General features: G+C 44.3%; 1 protein-coding gene across 3 annotated transcripts in view; it reads right to left on the bottom strand.

The window, feature by feature from the left end:
* Positions 1–11,873: 11,873 nt before the first annotated feature.
* Positions 11,874–17,709, bottom strand: part of papola (poly(A) polymerase alpha) — a 65,782-nt gene continuing 59,946 nt past the window's right edge. For 2 of the 3 annotated variants that reach the window (XM_086002666.1, XM_086002665.1), the window contains 4 exons: positions 17,324–17,428; positions 16,824–16,901; positions 16,479–16,535; positions 11,874–13,334 (listed from right to left, as the gene is read on the bottom strand). In XM_086002666.1, coding sequence (XP_085858792.1) covers positions 13,239–13,334; positions 16,479–16,535; positions 16,824–16,901; positions 17,324–17,428 — 336 coding nt within the window. In that variant the 3' untranslated portion in view covers positions 11,874–13,238. Of the gene's footprint in view, positions 13,335–16,478; positions 16,536–16,823; positions 16,902–17,323; positions 17,429–17,709 lie in introns of those variants that run through there. The other variant, XR_015080172.1, reaches the window with a different exon arrangement.

The raw sequence follows: 17,709 nt of genomic DNA on the forward strand, positions 1-17,709 counted from the left end.
AAAAATGAAAGTCTTTCTTTTCTTTCACTTTTTTGCTCCTTGATGTCTTCTGTATTTGAAAGTACAATTACACCCCCTGGCGGCAGAGAGTCAAAACTGCACAGTAAAGTTATTTGTTCCCATAATGCTCGTCAGGTCACTTAACATTAACATTCACCTGTTTAAAATTTCTTGACAGATAAAATCAAGGGAGGTAGAACAACTGTGTTTTTTTTTTAAGTTTACCGGCTTTTTCTCAGCCTCTCAGAAAAGAAAGAAAAGAGAACGAGTCTGGCTTGATTTTAAAGTAGGTCCCAAAGATGAAAGGGCATTTCTTATTGATTGATCTGTCAGGAATGTCAAGGTGTGCCTGAAGGTGCAGATGAGTACCACATCAAAAAAAATACTTAAGTGTCCCTATTTCAAAACCAAATTGTTTCAAAGAACTCTGATAAGAACACAAGAAATAGGAGCAGGAGTAGGCCATTCGGCCCTTCGAGCCTGCTCCGCCATTCAATAAGATCATGGCTGATTTTCGACCTCAACTCCACTTTCCCGCTCTTTCCCCATGTCCCTCAATTGCCTTAGTGTCCAAAAATCTATCGATCTCTGTCTTGAACGAATGAGCATCCATCCATCGGGGGTAGAAAATGCCAAAGAAGAAATTTCTCCTCATCTCAGTCCTAAATGGCCGACCCCTTATTCTGAGACTGTGACCCCTATTTCTAGACTCCCCAGCCAGGGGAAATATCTTCCCAGCATCTATCCTGTCAAGTCCCTGAAGAATTTTATATGTTTCAATGAGATCACCTCTCATTCTTCTAAACTCTAGGGAATATAGGCCTAGTCAACTCAATCTCTCCTCACAGAACAATCCCCCTCATCCCAGGAATCAGTCTAGTGGACTTTTGTTGCACTCCCTCTAAAGCAAGTATATCCTTCCTTATGTAAGGAGACCAAAACTGCACACCGTACTCCAGGTGTAGTCTCACCAAGGCCCTATATAATTGCAGTAAGACTTCTTGGGGGAGAAATTTGGTATCGCCCCATTTGGGGCGCAATTATTGGCCGGGCGCAAAGTTTAGCGCCTGGTACTAATTATCGCCTGACTGCAAACTTGGCTTCTATCGCCCCTGGAGGTGATTGGAGCGCTAAATCAGGCGCTACACACCTCTCTTAAGGTGCTAACACGAGGAGCGAGGCGCTAACTCAGAGCACTGGCGAAGCTCGTGATGTCAGTCAGCAATGGAACACAGGCACGCTGGCACCGGCCAGTTCTTAAGGGGAGGGTCGATCTTGCTCTCCATCCACACCCTGCTCATTGCAGCCTTGAATCTCGGCTGGAGAGACCTATACATCAAATCTGCTGGAAAGAACAATGGAGAGGCCCAGGAACGAGCTCAGGTTGCAGCCCCCATTGTCTCTTCTAAATCGATGCAAGATCAAATCAAAATGAACCTGCAAAGTGGCTACTCAATACCCAAAACAGCGTTGAATATCTCCAGAAATCTCTCTCACTCAGAATGCATGGTGCAAAAATGTCGCCGACAAAAAAAGGCAGGAAGCGGTCACCTTTAAATAGCACTCCCCCGTCCCTTCCCGACTGCAAAACGCTCCCCTCAACCTGTCATTGCTAGCGGCAGGCGGTAAGGCAGGGGGCGCCACTCAATATCTGGTCCAGGGCACTGCACGCTCGACTGACATCATCATCTGCGGGCGCAGGAGATCATGGCGGTAGTGTTTAGCGCTGCCACGAAATGTCTGGTCAATTTTGCGAGCGGCGCAAGCATCACCGCGCCCGGGCACTAGTTGCTTTATGCCCCATTAGCGCCCTCTTAAAGGCGCTAACGGGAGACGCAAACCAACCAAATTTTCCCCCCCTTTACTCTTAAACTCCAATACCTTTGTAATAAAGACGAACATACCATTTGCTTAATTGCAGCTTATTTTCCCATCTAGCTTTGTATCATCAGCAAACTTGGGATACATTATACTCTGTTCCCCTCATCTACGTCATTGGAAATAGCTGAGGCCCAAGCACTGTTCCTTGCACTACCCAACTAGTTACAGCCTGCCAACCCAAAAATGACCCATTTATTCCTACTCTGTTTTCTGTCTCTTAACCAATCCTCAATCCATGCTAATATATTACCCCCAATCACAAGAGCCCTGATTTTGTGTAATAACCTCTTATGAGGCACCTAATCGAATGCTTTTTGAAAATCTAAATACACTACAGGAAACTTTCGTTTAACCGGAGGTTAAAAGTCCAGAAAGCTCTATCTACCGGCAAAATTCAGGAGCCGTTTTCTATAAGTTTTTTTACTTCTCATTGCTTTTTTTTTCCCCAGTCAGGCTCTGCAAGGTCTGTAGCTAAGCAACAGCTTCAGCTAGAGACGCTTGCAGCTGCAGCCGACTGTTTTGAAGCTGTTGCTAAGCAACGGGGTTTGTTGATTCACTCGGTGCCGAAAAGCTCTGTATGTTTTAACATTGCCGTTGGTTTATACGGCAGTTTTGATCTAACGGCACCAGCTCGGTCCCGTCAGTGCCGGATACCAGAAAGTTTCCTGTATATCCAATGGTTCACCCTTAGTGACCCTGCTAGTTACAACCTCAACTGGTTCCCCCTTATCTACCCTGCTAGTTACAACCTCAGAAAACTAACATATTTGTCAAACACGATTTCTCTTTCATAAATCCATGCTGACTCTGCCCAATAATTGTGATTTTCTAAGTGCCATGTTACCAAGTCCCTAATAATAGATTCTAGCAATTTCCTTACTACAGGTGTCTGGCTAACTAGTCTATAGTTCCCTGTTTTCTCTCTCCCTCCTTCCTTGAATAGCAGGGTTATGTTTGCAATATTCCAATCAGTGGGGACTGTTCTAAAATCTAGGGAATTCTGGAAGATCAAAACTAATTCATCCACTATTGGATGACCAACTTGAACATCTAGTTTTTCTATTATTTTGTTTTATAGAAGACATTGGGCTAAAAATTGAGTAGCACCCCATTTGGGGTGCTAACTTCGCTGGGGCGCTACTTTTAGCACCACGGCGACGGAAATTGAGTTATTGCACCGCAAGAGGGAATGGGGCGCTAGTGGAAGCTGCGAGGGAATATCGCGGTGCTATGTGCCGTGATACTGCAGGCCTTCCTCCCCTTCTTAAAGGGTAGGGGCCTTGCGCCGGGCTCTTGGAGCGCAGCCGGCACTCGGTGGGGGGGGGGAGGGGGCGGTGCGGATCAGGAGGCCGGGAACAGGAGCGCAGGCAGGTGCTGGCCAGCAACAAAAATGGCCGCCCCCGCACTATGCCTTTAAATAGCGCCTCCCTGGCCGCGGGTAGGCCCCCCTGACCACGTCAGACATAGCATCCAGCAGTGTCAGAGGGCGCTCCCAAAGATTGCGGCCGGGGTACTGCGCACGGCGATGATGTCATCGTCAGCGGCGCAGCACCGCGGGGCGCAACCAGTTAGCGCCGCCGCTAACCTCCTGCTGGATTTTGCGAGAGGTGTGGGTGGCACCGCACCCGGGCACTCGTTGCTTTGCGCCCCGTTGGCGCAAAGCAAAGCAACCGAATTTTTACCTCATTATCTGGAGGAGAGGAATGTACTACTTTGTAGCTTTTAAAAAACAAACTGATTCTGACAGCGTAGGGGAGCGGAGTTTATTTTAACTAATACTATTAACTTGAGAGGCTTCTCTTCAGACAGCCTGAATAACCAAAGGCAGAGGCCAGTACCATACAGAAAACTGTAAAAAAAAAAAAAATATTCCTTCCTGGGATGTGGGCGTCGTTGGCAAGACCAGCATTTATTGCCCATCCCTAATTTCCCTTGAGAAAGTGGTGGTGAGTCACCTTCTTGAACCGCTGCAGTCCATGTGGTGAAGGTACACCCACAATGCTGCTAGGTAGGGAGTTCCAGGATTTTGACCCAGCGACGATGAAGGAACGGCGATATACTTCTAAGCCAGGCTGGTGTGGGACTTGGAGGGGAAATTGGGAGGTGTTGGTGTTCCCATGCGCCTGCTGCCCTTGTCCTAGGTGGTAGCGGTCGCAGGTTTGGGAGGTGCTGCCGAAGAAGCCTTGGTGAGCTGCTGCAGTGCATCTTGTAGACGGTACACTGCAGCCATGGTGCGCTGGTGGTGGAGGGTGTGAACGTTTAAGGTGGTGGATGGGGTACCAATCAAGTGAGCTGCTTTGTCCTGGATAGTGTTGTTTCTTGAGTGTTGTTGGAGCTGCACTCATCCAGGCAAGTGGAGAGTATTCCATCACACTCCTGACTTGTGCCTTGTAAATGGTGGAAAGGCTTTGAGGAGTCAAGAGGTGAGGCACTTGCCGCAGAATACCCAGCTTCTGACCTGCTCTTGTAGCCACAGTATTTATGTAGCTAGTCCAGTTAAGTTTCTAGTCAATGGTGACCCCCAGAATGTTGATAGTGGGGGACTCGGCCATGGTAATGCCATTGAATGCCAAGGGGCGGTGGTTAGATTCTCGCTTGTTGGAGATAGTCATTGCCTGACATTTGTGTGGCGCTAATGTTACTTGCCACTTATCAGCCCAAGCCTGAACGTCATCCAGGTCTTGTTGCATGCGGGCATGGATAGCTTCACTATCTGAGGAGTTATGAATGGCACTGAACACTGTGCAGTCATCAGCAAACATCCCCATTTCTGACCTTATGTTGGAGGGAAGGTCATTGATGAAGCAGCTGAAGATGGTTGGGCCTAGGACACTGCCCTGCGGAACTCCTGCAACAATGTCCTCAGATGGAATGATTGACCTCCAACCACCACAACCATCTTCCTTTGTGCTAGTGGCGACCTTCCCCCCCCCTGATTCCCATTGACTTCAATTTTACTAGGGCTCCTTGCTGCCACATTCGGTCAAATCCTGCCTTGATGTCACCTCACCTCTGGAATTCAGCTCTTTTGTCCATGTTTGAAGAAAGACAGACTTACATTTACATTTATTATACAAGGCTGTAATGAGGTCTGGAGCCGAGTGGTCCTGGCAGAACCCGAACTGAGTATCAGTGAGGTTATTGCTGAGTAAATGTCGCTTGATAGCACGGTCAACGACACCTTCCATCACTTTGCTGATGATTGAGAGTAGGTTGATGGGACGGTAATTGACCGTGTTGGATTTGTCCTGCTTTTTGTGGACAGGACATACCTCGGCAATTTTCCATATTGTCGGATAGATGCCAGTGTTGTAGCTGTACTGGAACAGCTTGGCTAGAGGCGCAGCTAGTTCTGGAGCACAAGTCTTCAGCACGACAGCCAGGATTTTGTCGGGGCACAAAGCCCTTTGCTGTATCCAGTGCACTCAGCTGTTTCTTAATGTCACGTGGAGTGAATCGAATTGGCTGAAGACTGGCTTCTATGCTGGTGGGGACCTCAGGAGGCCAAGAAGGATCATCTACTCAGCTCTTCTGGCTAAGATGGTTGCAAACGCTTCAGCTTTTGTACTTGCAAGCTGGGCCCTGCCATTATTGAGGATGGGGATATTCATGGAGCATAGAAACATAGAAGATAAGAGCAGGAGTAGGCCATTTGGCCCCTCCAGCCTGCTCCGCCATTCAATGCGATCATGGCTGATCATCCAAATTCAGTACCCTGTCCCTGCCTTCTCCCCATATCCCTTAAGCAATATATCTTAACTCCTTCTTGAATATATTTAATGAATTGGCCTCCACTGCCTTCTGTAGTAGAGAATTCCACAGGTTCAACACTCTCTGGGTGAAAAAAATTCTCATCTCTGTCCTAAATGGCTTACCCCTTATCCTTAGACTGTGACCCCTGGTTCTGAACTCCCTAGCCATCGGGAACATCCTTCCTGCATCTAATCTGTCTAGTCCAGTTAGAATTTTATAAGTTTCAATGAGATCCCCTCATTCTTCTAAACTCCAGCGAGTATAAGCCCAATCTCTCCTCATATGTCATTCCTGCCATTCCAGGTATCAGCCTGGTGAATCTTCGCTGCACCCCCTCCATGGCAAGAACATCCTTCCTCAGATAAGGCGACCAAAACTGCACACAATACTCAAGGTGTGGTCTCACCAAGGCCCTGTACAACTGCAGCAAGACATCCTTGTTCCTGTACTCGAACCCCCTCGCTACGAAGGTCAACATACTATTTGCCTTCTTAACCACCTGCTGTATCTGCATGCTTACCTTCAGCGACTGGTGCACAAGGACACCCAGGTCTCGTTGCACTTCCCCTTCTCCCAATCTATTGCCGTTCAGATAATAATCTGCCTTCCTGTTTTTGCCACCAAAGTGCATAACCTTGCATTTATCAACATTAGCCTTCTCCTCCCATTAGTTGTTTAATTGTCCACCACCATTCACAACTGGATGTGGCAGGACTGCAGCGCTAATCTGAGCCATTGATTGTGGGATCACTTGGCTCTGGCTATAGCATGCTGCTTTTGCTTTTTAGCATGGATATAGTCCCATGTTGCAGCTGCCCCAGGTTGGCACCTCATTTTAGGTACGCCTGATGCTGCTCCTGGTATGCTCTCCTGCACTTCTCATCGAACCAGGGTTGGTCCCCGGGCTTGATGGTAATTATAGGACTTCGTCTCCACAAGGGCTGTGCGGTGGTCACTGCTACCAATACGGTCATGGACAGATGCATCTGCGACAGGTAGATTGGCGAGGATGAAGTCAAGTAGGTTTTCTCACCATCTTGCCGCAGGCCCAGTCAGGTAGCTATGTCCTTCAGCTCTCGGCCAGCTCCATCAGTAATGGTGCTACTGAGCCACTCTTGATGAATATTGAAGTCCCCTACCCAGAGTGCATTCTGTGCCTTTGCTGCTCTCAGTGCGTCTTCCAAGTGGTGTTCAACATGTAGCAGTACTGAGTCATCAGCTGAGGGAGGGCGGTCTGTGGTATGCAGTAGGTTTCCTTGCCTATGCTTGACCTGAAGTCATGAACCTTTATGAGGTCCAGAGTCAACGTTGAGGACATTTGGGCCACTCCCTCCCGACTGTATACCACTGTGCTGCTGCCTCTGGTGGAGCTACCTGCCTATGGTACAAGATATACCCAGGGATGGTGATGGAGGAGTCTGGGACTTTGGCTGAGAGGTATGATTCCAAGAGTATGACTTGGTCAGACTGTTGCTTGACTAGTGTGTAGGATAGCTCTCCCAATTTTGGCACAAGTTTCCCGATGTTAGTGAGGAGGACTTTGCAGGGCCAACTGGACTGGGTGGGACGTTGTCATGTCCAAAGCCGGTGGCTAGGTCGATACCTGGTGGTCCATCCAGTTTTATTCTTTGTTTTGTGTAGCAGTTTTATACCACAGTGGCTTGCTAGGCCATTTCAGAAGGCAGTTAAGAGTCAACCAGAGTGCTGTAGGACTGGAGTCACATAAGGTAAGGAAGGCAGATTTCCTTCCCTAACGGACATTAATGAAGCAGAGGTGTTTTTAACAACAATCTGATAATTCGATGTTCACCATTAATACTAGCTTTTTATTCCAGATTTATTTAATTAACTGAATTTACATTCCCTAGCTGCCATGTTGGGATTTGAACTCAGACCTCTGGCTCATTAGCTCAGACCTCTGGATTACTAGTCCACTAACATAACCACTATGCTACCATTCCTGAATTAGCAGACTTGCTTCGCTCATCTGCAGAAACATCTTGCACCAGTGAAGAAAGTAGATTATTCATCCCAGCTCTTAATATGGGCACTGGAGTAGGGCTCATTGGTCAATCGGAATGGAAAACTGGCAAAACTTTAGGACTCAAGAGCAGATGGACTCAAAGCCATGGCAGCAGGACAGAGACTAGATCAAGGATTCTTCTTAGAGCAGTGACAGTAAAGGAGAGATTTAATTGAGGTGTTCAAAATTAATAACGATAGCGTGAATAAGGAGAAATTGTTTCTAATGGCAGGAGGCTCGGTAGCCAGGGGACACACCCATGGCCCTAAACACAGTCAATGGTGCCCAGAAGATGGAAGGGACTTTCCTAATTGAGTGGAGCTGGACAAACGAGAAACACATTTTCCAGCTTCTATAACACTTTACAGCCCAATGAAGTGTGTTTGAAGCGTAGTCACTGTTCTAATGTAGGAAACGCAGCAGCCAATTTTCACATTGGTTTAACGTCTCATCTGAAAGACGGCAACTCCAACAGTGCAGTATTCCCTTACAGTACTACACTGAAGTGTCAGCCTAGATTTTCTGCTCAAGTCTCTGGAATGGGACCTGAACCCACAACCTGCCAACTCCCAATGGAGCCACGGCCAACACTGTAGTCAAGGCTGAACCTAAACACAAAGAACCCACACGGCACTCAAAGAACCCACACTTCACTCAATTTTGTGCTGCATTTTTATTTTTTATTTTAAATGAAGAAATACATCTCTATACAAAATAGCTTCTGAAAATTACTAGTGTACAGACACTATGAAAAAAACAGAACTCCATCTGTGAGCCGCAGAGTACAGCTTGCGAAAGCAACAGTTAAACTGTGAGGAAGGGAAAACTACTATGACGAGTTCACCAACAATGAAAAAAAATAATAATAGTTTAGCAATCTTCTTGGCGGAACACTAGGTGCATTCACGTGAAAGCTTTTTCCAATTCTTGCTTGTCCACAAATAACCCGCCCAACCACAATCGGCGACAGCTTGATTTCACATTCAGGCAGGTAAACAAACATTTTAATTCCTGAAAAGAGTGACCGTTGCGACATCTTTCATGTTTTAAAAACTTTGATTCAGTAAAAGCCAGTTAATGATCACCCTGTTAAATGGGAACAGGTCATTCCAGCACCAATTCATTCACATGGAAAAATAAAAAAACACTGGTTTATAGAAAGAACTTTAGGCTGCAGTTACTGTTTTATAACCACTATTCATGCAATGTGGCAATGGAACCATCAGTGTATTAGCGGACAAAAGCATTCAAAACAGAAGCAACACAGTCAAAGGTTTCATTAAACATAGTTGGTTTAAACACACTGAAAACAGAGCACTCATGAAAGCCCCAAGCAGATATTGTATCTAGCACCATTGAGCAGCTTTCATATAACCTGCTGCTGCCATATTAAAAAGACCCAGTGTTTATGGAGTTCAACGGGCCAATTTCCCACCTGGTCATCTAATGCAAACCTAAAAATGGGTTAATGCCGTTAGCACATAAAAATGTTCCGGTCAACCAGGATGGGCATATATAACTTGTAATATTTTCTTAATAGGAATGTTTGGAATAAAGGCTAAAGTTGTTTGGCTGGGGAGGATTGGGGGGGGGGGGGGGGGGGAAGGGATAGAAAGAGTCTCATTCTGCTGTATTATAAATGCACCCAAAGAGACAGTAAACTTAAAGAGTATGCTATTAATGGGAAGGGCAAATCAGCCTTGTGTCTCTCAATACCGTACAAACCAGCAAGTATGAACCCTAGCATTCCTGGACCCCGTGTACAAGTGACGCAAATGCACGCGTACATTTGAAGTGCATTTCATAGCGCGACTCAGGTGAGACGACACAGGCAGTGGAAGTGTATTGTACCAAATATATGGCAAAAAGGTTACTCCCTGCGATAAGCTGCACATCTTAGTTGGGTTCAAGTTTTCTTCTCAACCCAATTTCTTACGATATTGGCAATAAAAATAAGACAGGATCCGCGATGGTGTTATCAATGTCTCAAAAACTCAAAGAAATTGGCTTTATGTAAATGCATGGCAAAAAGAAACTCAAATCAGACATCACAATATATACTACAATCTACTATGCAAGCACTTTCATGGTTAGTCAGTTTACATCTTATTTCTACTATGTAAAATTAATTGGGATAACTCTCTCCCTACTACAGACATGCAACTAGTTGGGGTAACTCTTTGGGTGGGAAAGACCAGGCTAGCTATTTTCTTTCCGATGCTCTGAAGCAAGAATCTGCCGCATTTACTCTCTACAGCAGGAAACTCATTTAAAAGAGCAGCCCCTTTTTCAACAGTGGCCAAAACTGGCTTTTATACAGAGAACTCACTTTCCTAAATCTGTTTACTTACGTTCTTAACCTGTAACTTTTCTTGACTAAAAATCAATTTTGAAACTCCCTGAACTGTAGTGCCCAGCACAGCACTACAAGAAAGCAGAGGGGGGCAGAGCTTTGAGGAACTCCAATTCAATGACAGGTCCACTGGAAGGGGGAATCACAATTGCTCAATCTTCATTATACCACCACCCCCACCTCTTCTTACCAACAGAGGAGGTGTTGAAAAGGAAACAAATCTAAAAAGATGTTGTTAATATTACTAGAACTGCTACCATGTAAGCAGAATAGCTCCTTTAACTTCAGTTATATAAATTAATCAGTAACCATAACCAATATTTTTATATCCAAATTGGTGAAGGCGAGGCAGGCAAATTACAAGCAAAGCTCTATGTCCTGCAGAGACTGCATTGGTCGATCACCACTGGAATTCTAATGGCTTTCAGTTTCAAGAGCGTGCTCTCCCCCCTTCCCCCCCAAAAAAAGTCAAACACTGCAGTACCACCATGCATATCAAAACGTGGGGAAAAAAAGAAATTTACATGACAGCACATTTCAAATTGAAGCCTGGAACTTTCTGGGAGATCCTCTTTGTAAATTACTTGATAGATGTGTTAAACCAATTACAGTACATCCAAAGTAAAAAAACTCAAATACCTGGAACTCCTGAAAAAATATTAATAAACTTAATAGAGCACAGGCAACTGAGTTTACAATACATGTTTTGCAAGGATACATTGTTCAGCTCTGCCATAGTGGGTCAACCATTTCACAATTAGAAACGTTTTCCAGGACAGGAAGAACAGGTTGTCTACAGGACCCAAGAGAGAAATGCATGCGTGTGCATTTAACACAAGAGCTATGCATTTCAAATGCAGCTCTCTGCTCCTTTCCCAATTCCTACTGGTCACACGGAGGAAATCTAATTACCCACACTTCAAGGTTAATGTGATTTACAAATGTGTTACCTCGTCAGTCAGCGGTGAAGTTTCAGTCACTCTTAGGCACTTGGTGTGGGTTTTGGAGGGGGGGAAAAAGGGCATTTAAACGTTAAATAAAAAAAAATTAAAACAGTAAAATGCATTTGTACTTTCGAAAGCGCTTCTCATAGCCAAAAAGTTTACAACATTGTATCTCTCACACTTTTGTTTTTAATAAACTGATGAAAAATATTTTCAGGAATTGTTGAAGTCTATGCAAACACAAAAGATTCAATTCATGGAGGTAATCCTCCATCATCTCGTTAAAAACTCAAGCACAGGAGTTTTACAATGGAGAACCATAGGATTCTGACTCCCGATCCACCTGCAGATGAAGTGCCCAGATCTGCTTTAGTAAAGCTCGACTCTTCGAGTGAAATGGTTACAGACTGAGTCAATAAACTGTTCACATTAAACGGCTCAAATTCCAGCATGGCACAAAACTTGAAACACATGTTCTATTTTATAAAAAAAAATGCACATGTGACTGGCTCTCAGAACCTGCTTGCCCAGTATAGCAAGCAGCTCTTTGATAATTTGCTACTATGAATAAGTGCCAAAAAAAATTATGTAAATCTTAAAAATGGTACGATCATTACTGACCTGTTTGAATGCGTTAAATCTGAGGAAGAGCCTGTTTTTTTGAACATGTTGCCATACACATCTCACGTTGCCACAACACATCTCAGATCATAAAAGCAACAAAAAGATTTTTCTTCATGTAGTTTTGAGACACAATTTAAACTGGACATTTGATTGGTTACACAGAGATTTCAATTTACTTATCACATGCTTGGAGAATATCCATCCCACACACCTGTTCCAGAGGGATTTAAAAGTGACATATGTTGGAGGGCCAACAAGAAAATGCAGACTTTTTGCACTAATCCAAAGGAGGAGGTTTTAGATTTTTTTTTTTTTTTTTAATACATTTCCTAATGGTAGCTCTGGGGAAAGGAGGAGTTATTTGCTTGCACACTCAGGATGCGTAATGGAACTGCAAGTGCTAGAAAAAATGTTTGCGCCCAATGGTCAAATGGGTCAATGTAGACAACTGTACAAGACAAACGCCAGGTTCCTAGCTAAACAAGAAGAGGGGAGTCGTAAACCCACTTTGCCATGCTTCATGGATGCATAATGGCCGTGCAGTTTGCAAGCCCATGAGCCATGCAGAAGCACACAGTCTGCTTTTTCCAAGCAGGAGCAAACCACCTAGGAGTTTCAATCAAGATCAAATATACATGAGTTCAATCAATGTCAAATATGGATGAGGTTTCCACTGTGGATTTCAAATTGACTGGGAACTGATTTAACATGGGTCAAGTGGTGACTCATCCCAACGGCAGCAGATCTTAAATCCCACCCATTTAAGGTTTGATTCGAAACCAGCGCCAAGTGGAACTGTCACGTGCCCTAACATGACACCCACCAGTCACGCATAAACCATTTAGTTCTGAGGCAAAATAAGTCCCGAACAGTCCCTGACAGTGGCACAAACTAGAAGTAAATAGTCAAATTAATATCTAATGCGTCAAAAAGCAGCACACAAACAATGGAAGCAACTGGGAAAAAGAACTCACAGAAGCTTTTGCCCCTTTTCCAGGTCGCAAGATGCCCCAGAAACAAAGCTCTGATTTTTTTGTTGCTATTAGAAAGAAAAGAACTGGATCACGTAGATTAGTGCCCTGAAATCAATAATGGCATGGCCTGGTACAAGAGTCCAGCAATATTAAATCTCTCAATACCATCACTAACCTAAATTCACAAATAATGCCCGTATGACTGAACAATTGGTCAACAAAATTTTTAAAAATCTTTTCACAATTGCAAGGCAGTTTAAGAGCAAAGGTAACAGGAGAAATAAAGGTTCTCAGAAGGGGGGGGGTGGGGGCGGGGGAAAAACTGTTTCAACTAACATAACTGTTGCCAACACATCAGCAGTACTCCGCCAAGATGCACTCGCTGCATGACCAGTCAGTCCGCAGTGCATCGTCATCACTGGTCGAGTTCTACCAGACTCCAGATTCAACAATGATCAAGTCTTATAGGACAGGTTTTAAAAAAAAAAAATCTACAGCCTTTATCGTCCAACTTCACCATATACCACGATCACCTGTGTCCAAAGAACTTTTTTAAATGTTTCCACGGAGGAAGCTGCAGCCAGCGAACAGATGACTCTTCCTGTAGGTGTTTTTTTTTTTTCCTCGAGAGTGTGTGTGTGTCCTGGTTATTTTTGTGTTCTATGGCCCCGGGAGTGGTAGCAGTTCTACCGATTCAGCCTCAGCTTTATCGAGTTTTTAACTACTGGAACAGGGTTTACAGGAAGGGAAGAGACATCAGAAAGTTCCGTGCTCGTTGGTTCCTGTGTGTAAAAAAAATAAGATTAATTTATGCATCAGGGAGGTGGCAGATAATGATGGTGCTAGCAACTGTAAACACTTGCAACCAAGTATTCAAAAGGCTCAGTATAGTCAGACGAGTATACAAAAACTTAGGAATGTACAAGACTTGAAGCGACCACTGTAGTCCATCTGACCAGCCCCAGAGTTTAATAGCCAGCCACTGATTCTTGCATCAAAATGATCAAGCTCCTTATTAAATTTGCTGCCACTATCTACCTCCACTGTCTCCCTAGACAGCCTGTTCCACACATTCACCATCCCCCATGTAAAGCAGTTAAATCTAAATGGTTTGCTCACCTTCCCTCTTCTGATCTGGCATCAGTGGCCCCCGATTAGTGTTTGTGGTTATGTTAATACAATTTATCAGGATTGTTTATCTACGCCCTTTATTCAACTTTTAAAAAGACAAGAGGGCAGAAGGAGGGGAAAATATTGGGGAAAAAAACAAATTAAGTTACACTGTAGTGAACTGTTAATGGTGGAGGACACTGGAAAAGTCCCAAGTGGGCTCTTGTGCATCGTAGGGTAGTGCTGTAGGATCAACTTACAATCAACGAAGGCGGATTTCAGTATTATCAGCTTGTTGGCACCAGTTAGAGATATCAATCAGGAGAGGAACAAGGGCAGCACTGGAACAGAGCTCAGTACACCATTACTCCTCTCGTATCCGAGAATGCTCTTCCAGCACCGCTCTCGCTCTCCCTTCTAGCCTACCATCAGCTTTTCCGTGCTCCTACAATGTTAATGAATTTAAAACCCAAGCTTGGCACCATCTAATCACATCTGCTGTAGAGCAAAAATGTAACCTGCGTGTGGAGGCGGAAGACATGGGTATGGCTCTTAATGAATACTTTACGCTTGTTCTTCATAAAAGAGAGGGGCAAAGCAGACATTGTAGTTAAGGAGGAGGAGTGTGAAATATTAGATGAGATAAACATACGGAGAGAGGAAATATTAAGAGGTTTAGCATCTTTGAAAGTAGATAAATTGCCAGGCCTGGATGAAATGTATCCCAGGCTGTTGAGAAGCAAGGGAGGAAATAGCAGAGGCTCTGACCATCATTTTCCAATCCTCCCTGGCTAAGGGTGTGGTGTCGGAGGACTGCTAGCATTGAAAGGCATGGATTAATCAAGGACAGTCGGCATGGATTTGTTCAGGGAAGGTCGTGTCTGACTAACTTGATTGAATTTTTTTGAGGTAACAAGGAGGATTTATGAGGGTAGTGCGTTTGATGTAGTCTACATGGATTTTAGCAAAGCTTTTGACAAGGTCCCATATGGCAGATTGGTCAGAAAAGTAAAAGCCCCTGGGATCCTAGGGAAAGTGGCAAGTTGGATCAAAATTTGGCTCAGTGGCTGGAAGCAAAGGGTAATGGTCGACGAGTGTTTTTGTAACTGGAAGGCTGTTTCCAGCGAGGTTCCGCAGCCCTCAGTACTAGGTCCCTTGCTTTTTCTGGTATACATCAATGATTTAAGACTTAAATGTAGGGGGCACGATTAAGAAGTTTGCAGATGATACAAATATTGGCCGTGCGGTTGATAGTGAGCAAGAAAGCTGTAGACTGCAGGAAGATATCAATCAACTGGTCGGGTGGGCAGAAAAATGGCAAATGGAATTCATTCTGGTAGGTAATGTATTTGGGTAGGCCTAACAAGGCAAGGGAATACACTATAAATGGGAGGTTACTGAAGTATAGAGGAACCTTGAAGTGCACGCCCACAGATTCCTTAAGGTAGCAGGGCAGGTAGATAAGTTGTTTAAGGCAGCATACGGGATACTTTCCTTTATTAGCTGAGGCATAGAATATAAAAGCAAGGAGGTTATGCTCGAACTGTATAAAACACTAGTTAGGCCACAACTAGAGTACTGCATACAGTTCTAGTCACATTACAGGAAAGATGTGATTGCACTAGAGAGGGTACAGAGGAGATTTACGAGGATGTTGCCAGGACTGGAGAATTTTTAGCTATAAGGAAAGATTGGATCGGCTGGGTTTCATTTCTTTGGAACAGAGGGTAGGTGGGGGGGTCTGGAACACTCTGCCCGAGGGGGTGGTAGAGGCAGAAACCCTCAACGCATTTAAAAAGTGCTTGGATATGCACTTGAAGTGCCGTAACCTACAAGGCTACGGACCAAGAGCTACAAAGTGGGATTAGATTGGATAGCTCTTTTTCGGCCGGCACAGACACGATGGGCTGAACAGCCTCCTACTGTGCTGTAAATTTCTATGATTCTATTTTATGGTTGATCTCATCTCTCTTCAACCTTGGTAGCTTTCAGACCTTAAACTTTGGTTCATCAAATAAAGTAAAAACAATTTGGAACTTCCGGGACTTGGGAAAGTCCGTTTCTGGTCGCATGGCACAGAAATCGTGTGTTCCAACCCACTGCCAACACAGATTTACAGCCAGCCACCATTTCCTACTTGGCAATCATGCACCGATGTCAACTGAAGCTCACGTACTTCCAATGGGAGTGAAAAGACAAGGCCCTGGGCCACTGTTTCACCAGTTGCAAGAGCTCTAATCAGAGATCTAGCAGCAAGTAGTCTGCCGTTTGGCTCCAGATGGTGCACAGTGCAAGGGGAGAAAAACAGATTACCGTAAAAGTTGAAGAGACTCTGCTTGGCTCAGCTGATCGACTTCTAGCCTGGCACTGTGCAATACAGAACAGGGAGGTCCCAGACTTGATTCTTGATACCTCAGTTAGGTTGGGCAAAAGGGCACAACAATTGGCCTCTGTGCCCCTGAGGTTTTTGGGGGGTAATGAAGGGGAAAGATAGCCAGGGTTACTGCTCCTAACCATTACCCCGGTTAGGTAATACACACGTGGGAATTGGCGGGGCCAGGCTTAACTGTGATGTCCCTCACAGTTACAAAGCCTGCAGACACTCACTGCCTATGTACATAAATGAAGAATGGCCGTTTAAGAGGTACTAGTGGGTGGCCCACGTCTGTGGAACTGTACTCCCAAACATGAATTAGTGCCTACAGGAGGGGAGGGAGAGAATTATTAAAGCAGGCCCCCCATCTGGTCGCAGTAATCCCCAGAGCTGGTTGTGTATCTCTGGTAATTAAATTCCACTACCTATCTTGAATACTTACCTGTGAGACAGAAGCCTTGGATGGGATTGGCGTCAGCTTTTCTTCAGGCTCAAGTTCCTGCACAAAAAAGGAAGCCAAATATAGGTTAGCACTTACCTAAAATGTATTACAGAATTATATTAACACCTTGAACAGTATACACAAGATTAGAATAACCCATTTTTTTTTTTTTTTATAAATACAAGGCCTCTATTTTTCCTGCTTTCATAATTTCCAAAGTTTTGAAAAAAGTATTTCTGTAGCAAATCCAAATTGGTGAAGTTTAGAGAACATTTTGAAGCTATTTTTCCACACAACTAGTATTAAAATTCAACTGTTGATATTCCACTGGAAGCTGTGTCTTACCTTCACATTTTCATCCATTTTTCTCTCGCTGACAGGACTTTTCGAACAGTCACCCTGCTCCTTCACAGAGACGGATCCCTGGCAAGCAAGAAACATATTCAAGTTGCATTGATTGTTCAGTTGGTTTGCTCTAAATTCCAGCTTGTATAAATAGACTATTTAAAAAAAAAAGCAGAACTGGGCTTTGAGTATTTTTCCACCTTTCCCAGTCTTCTCTTAAGAAAAACAATTTGCATTTTGAAGCAACCCTAATATAGGGAAATGCTGGGCGAGATGGGAGTGAACCAAATGCACAGTTCACGAGGTAGGCATTTGAAGGAAGGGAAAGAGGTAGCAAGGCAAGGTGGGTTAGGGACAAAGTTTCAAAGAGTAAAGGTGTAGTGGCTGAAAGAACTGCTAAAGATAGTGGAGAGAAGCAAACAGGAGGCATGCAGCAAGTCAGAGAAAAGCTTCAATATGGGCACAAGTTTAACAGCCTGTATAGGGAATCGACCACTTACATCCAGTTTCTTTCTCTTTGGTGAACCTTCCGATGTCTGTGTAGATGTTCTCTTCAAGTTCTGTGATGGACTTGGATCCATTGTTACGCCATTTGTTGCAGGCTCCTAAACAAGTAACAGAAAACGAGAGAGGTGAGCTTCCCGTTGATTGTTGTTCCTTTTGTAGGACAGGATGAATAACTGCCACTATAAAATAGGTAAAACCCAAGTCTATATCTGAGAACACAAAAACCTATGTATTCTTGGAACAGGTATTCACCTTAATTGCAATGCAATCTATTGTCCACACATCTGTATATTGGGTGGGGGGAAAAAATATACCAACTTTTGAATGTCACAAACATATGAAAGATTTCAGCACTTAAAATTCTGGTGCATCAAAATGG

This window comes from Somniosus microcephalus, chromosome 12 (genome assembly GCF_052327205.1).
Source record: "Somniosus microcephalus isolate GS21.2 chromosome 12, FLI_Smic_1.0, whole genome shotgun sequence".
In the NCBI taxonomy this organism is placed as follows: Eukaryota; Metazoa; Chordata; class Chondrichthyes; order Squaliformes; family Somniosidae; genus Somniosus; species Somniosus microcephalus.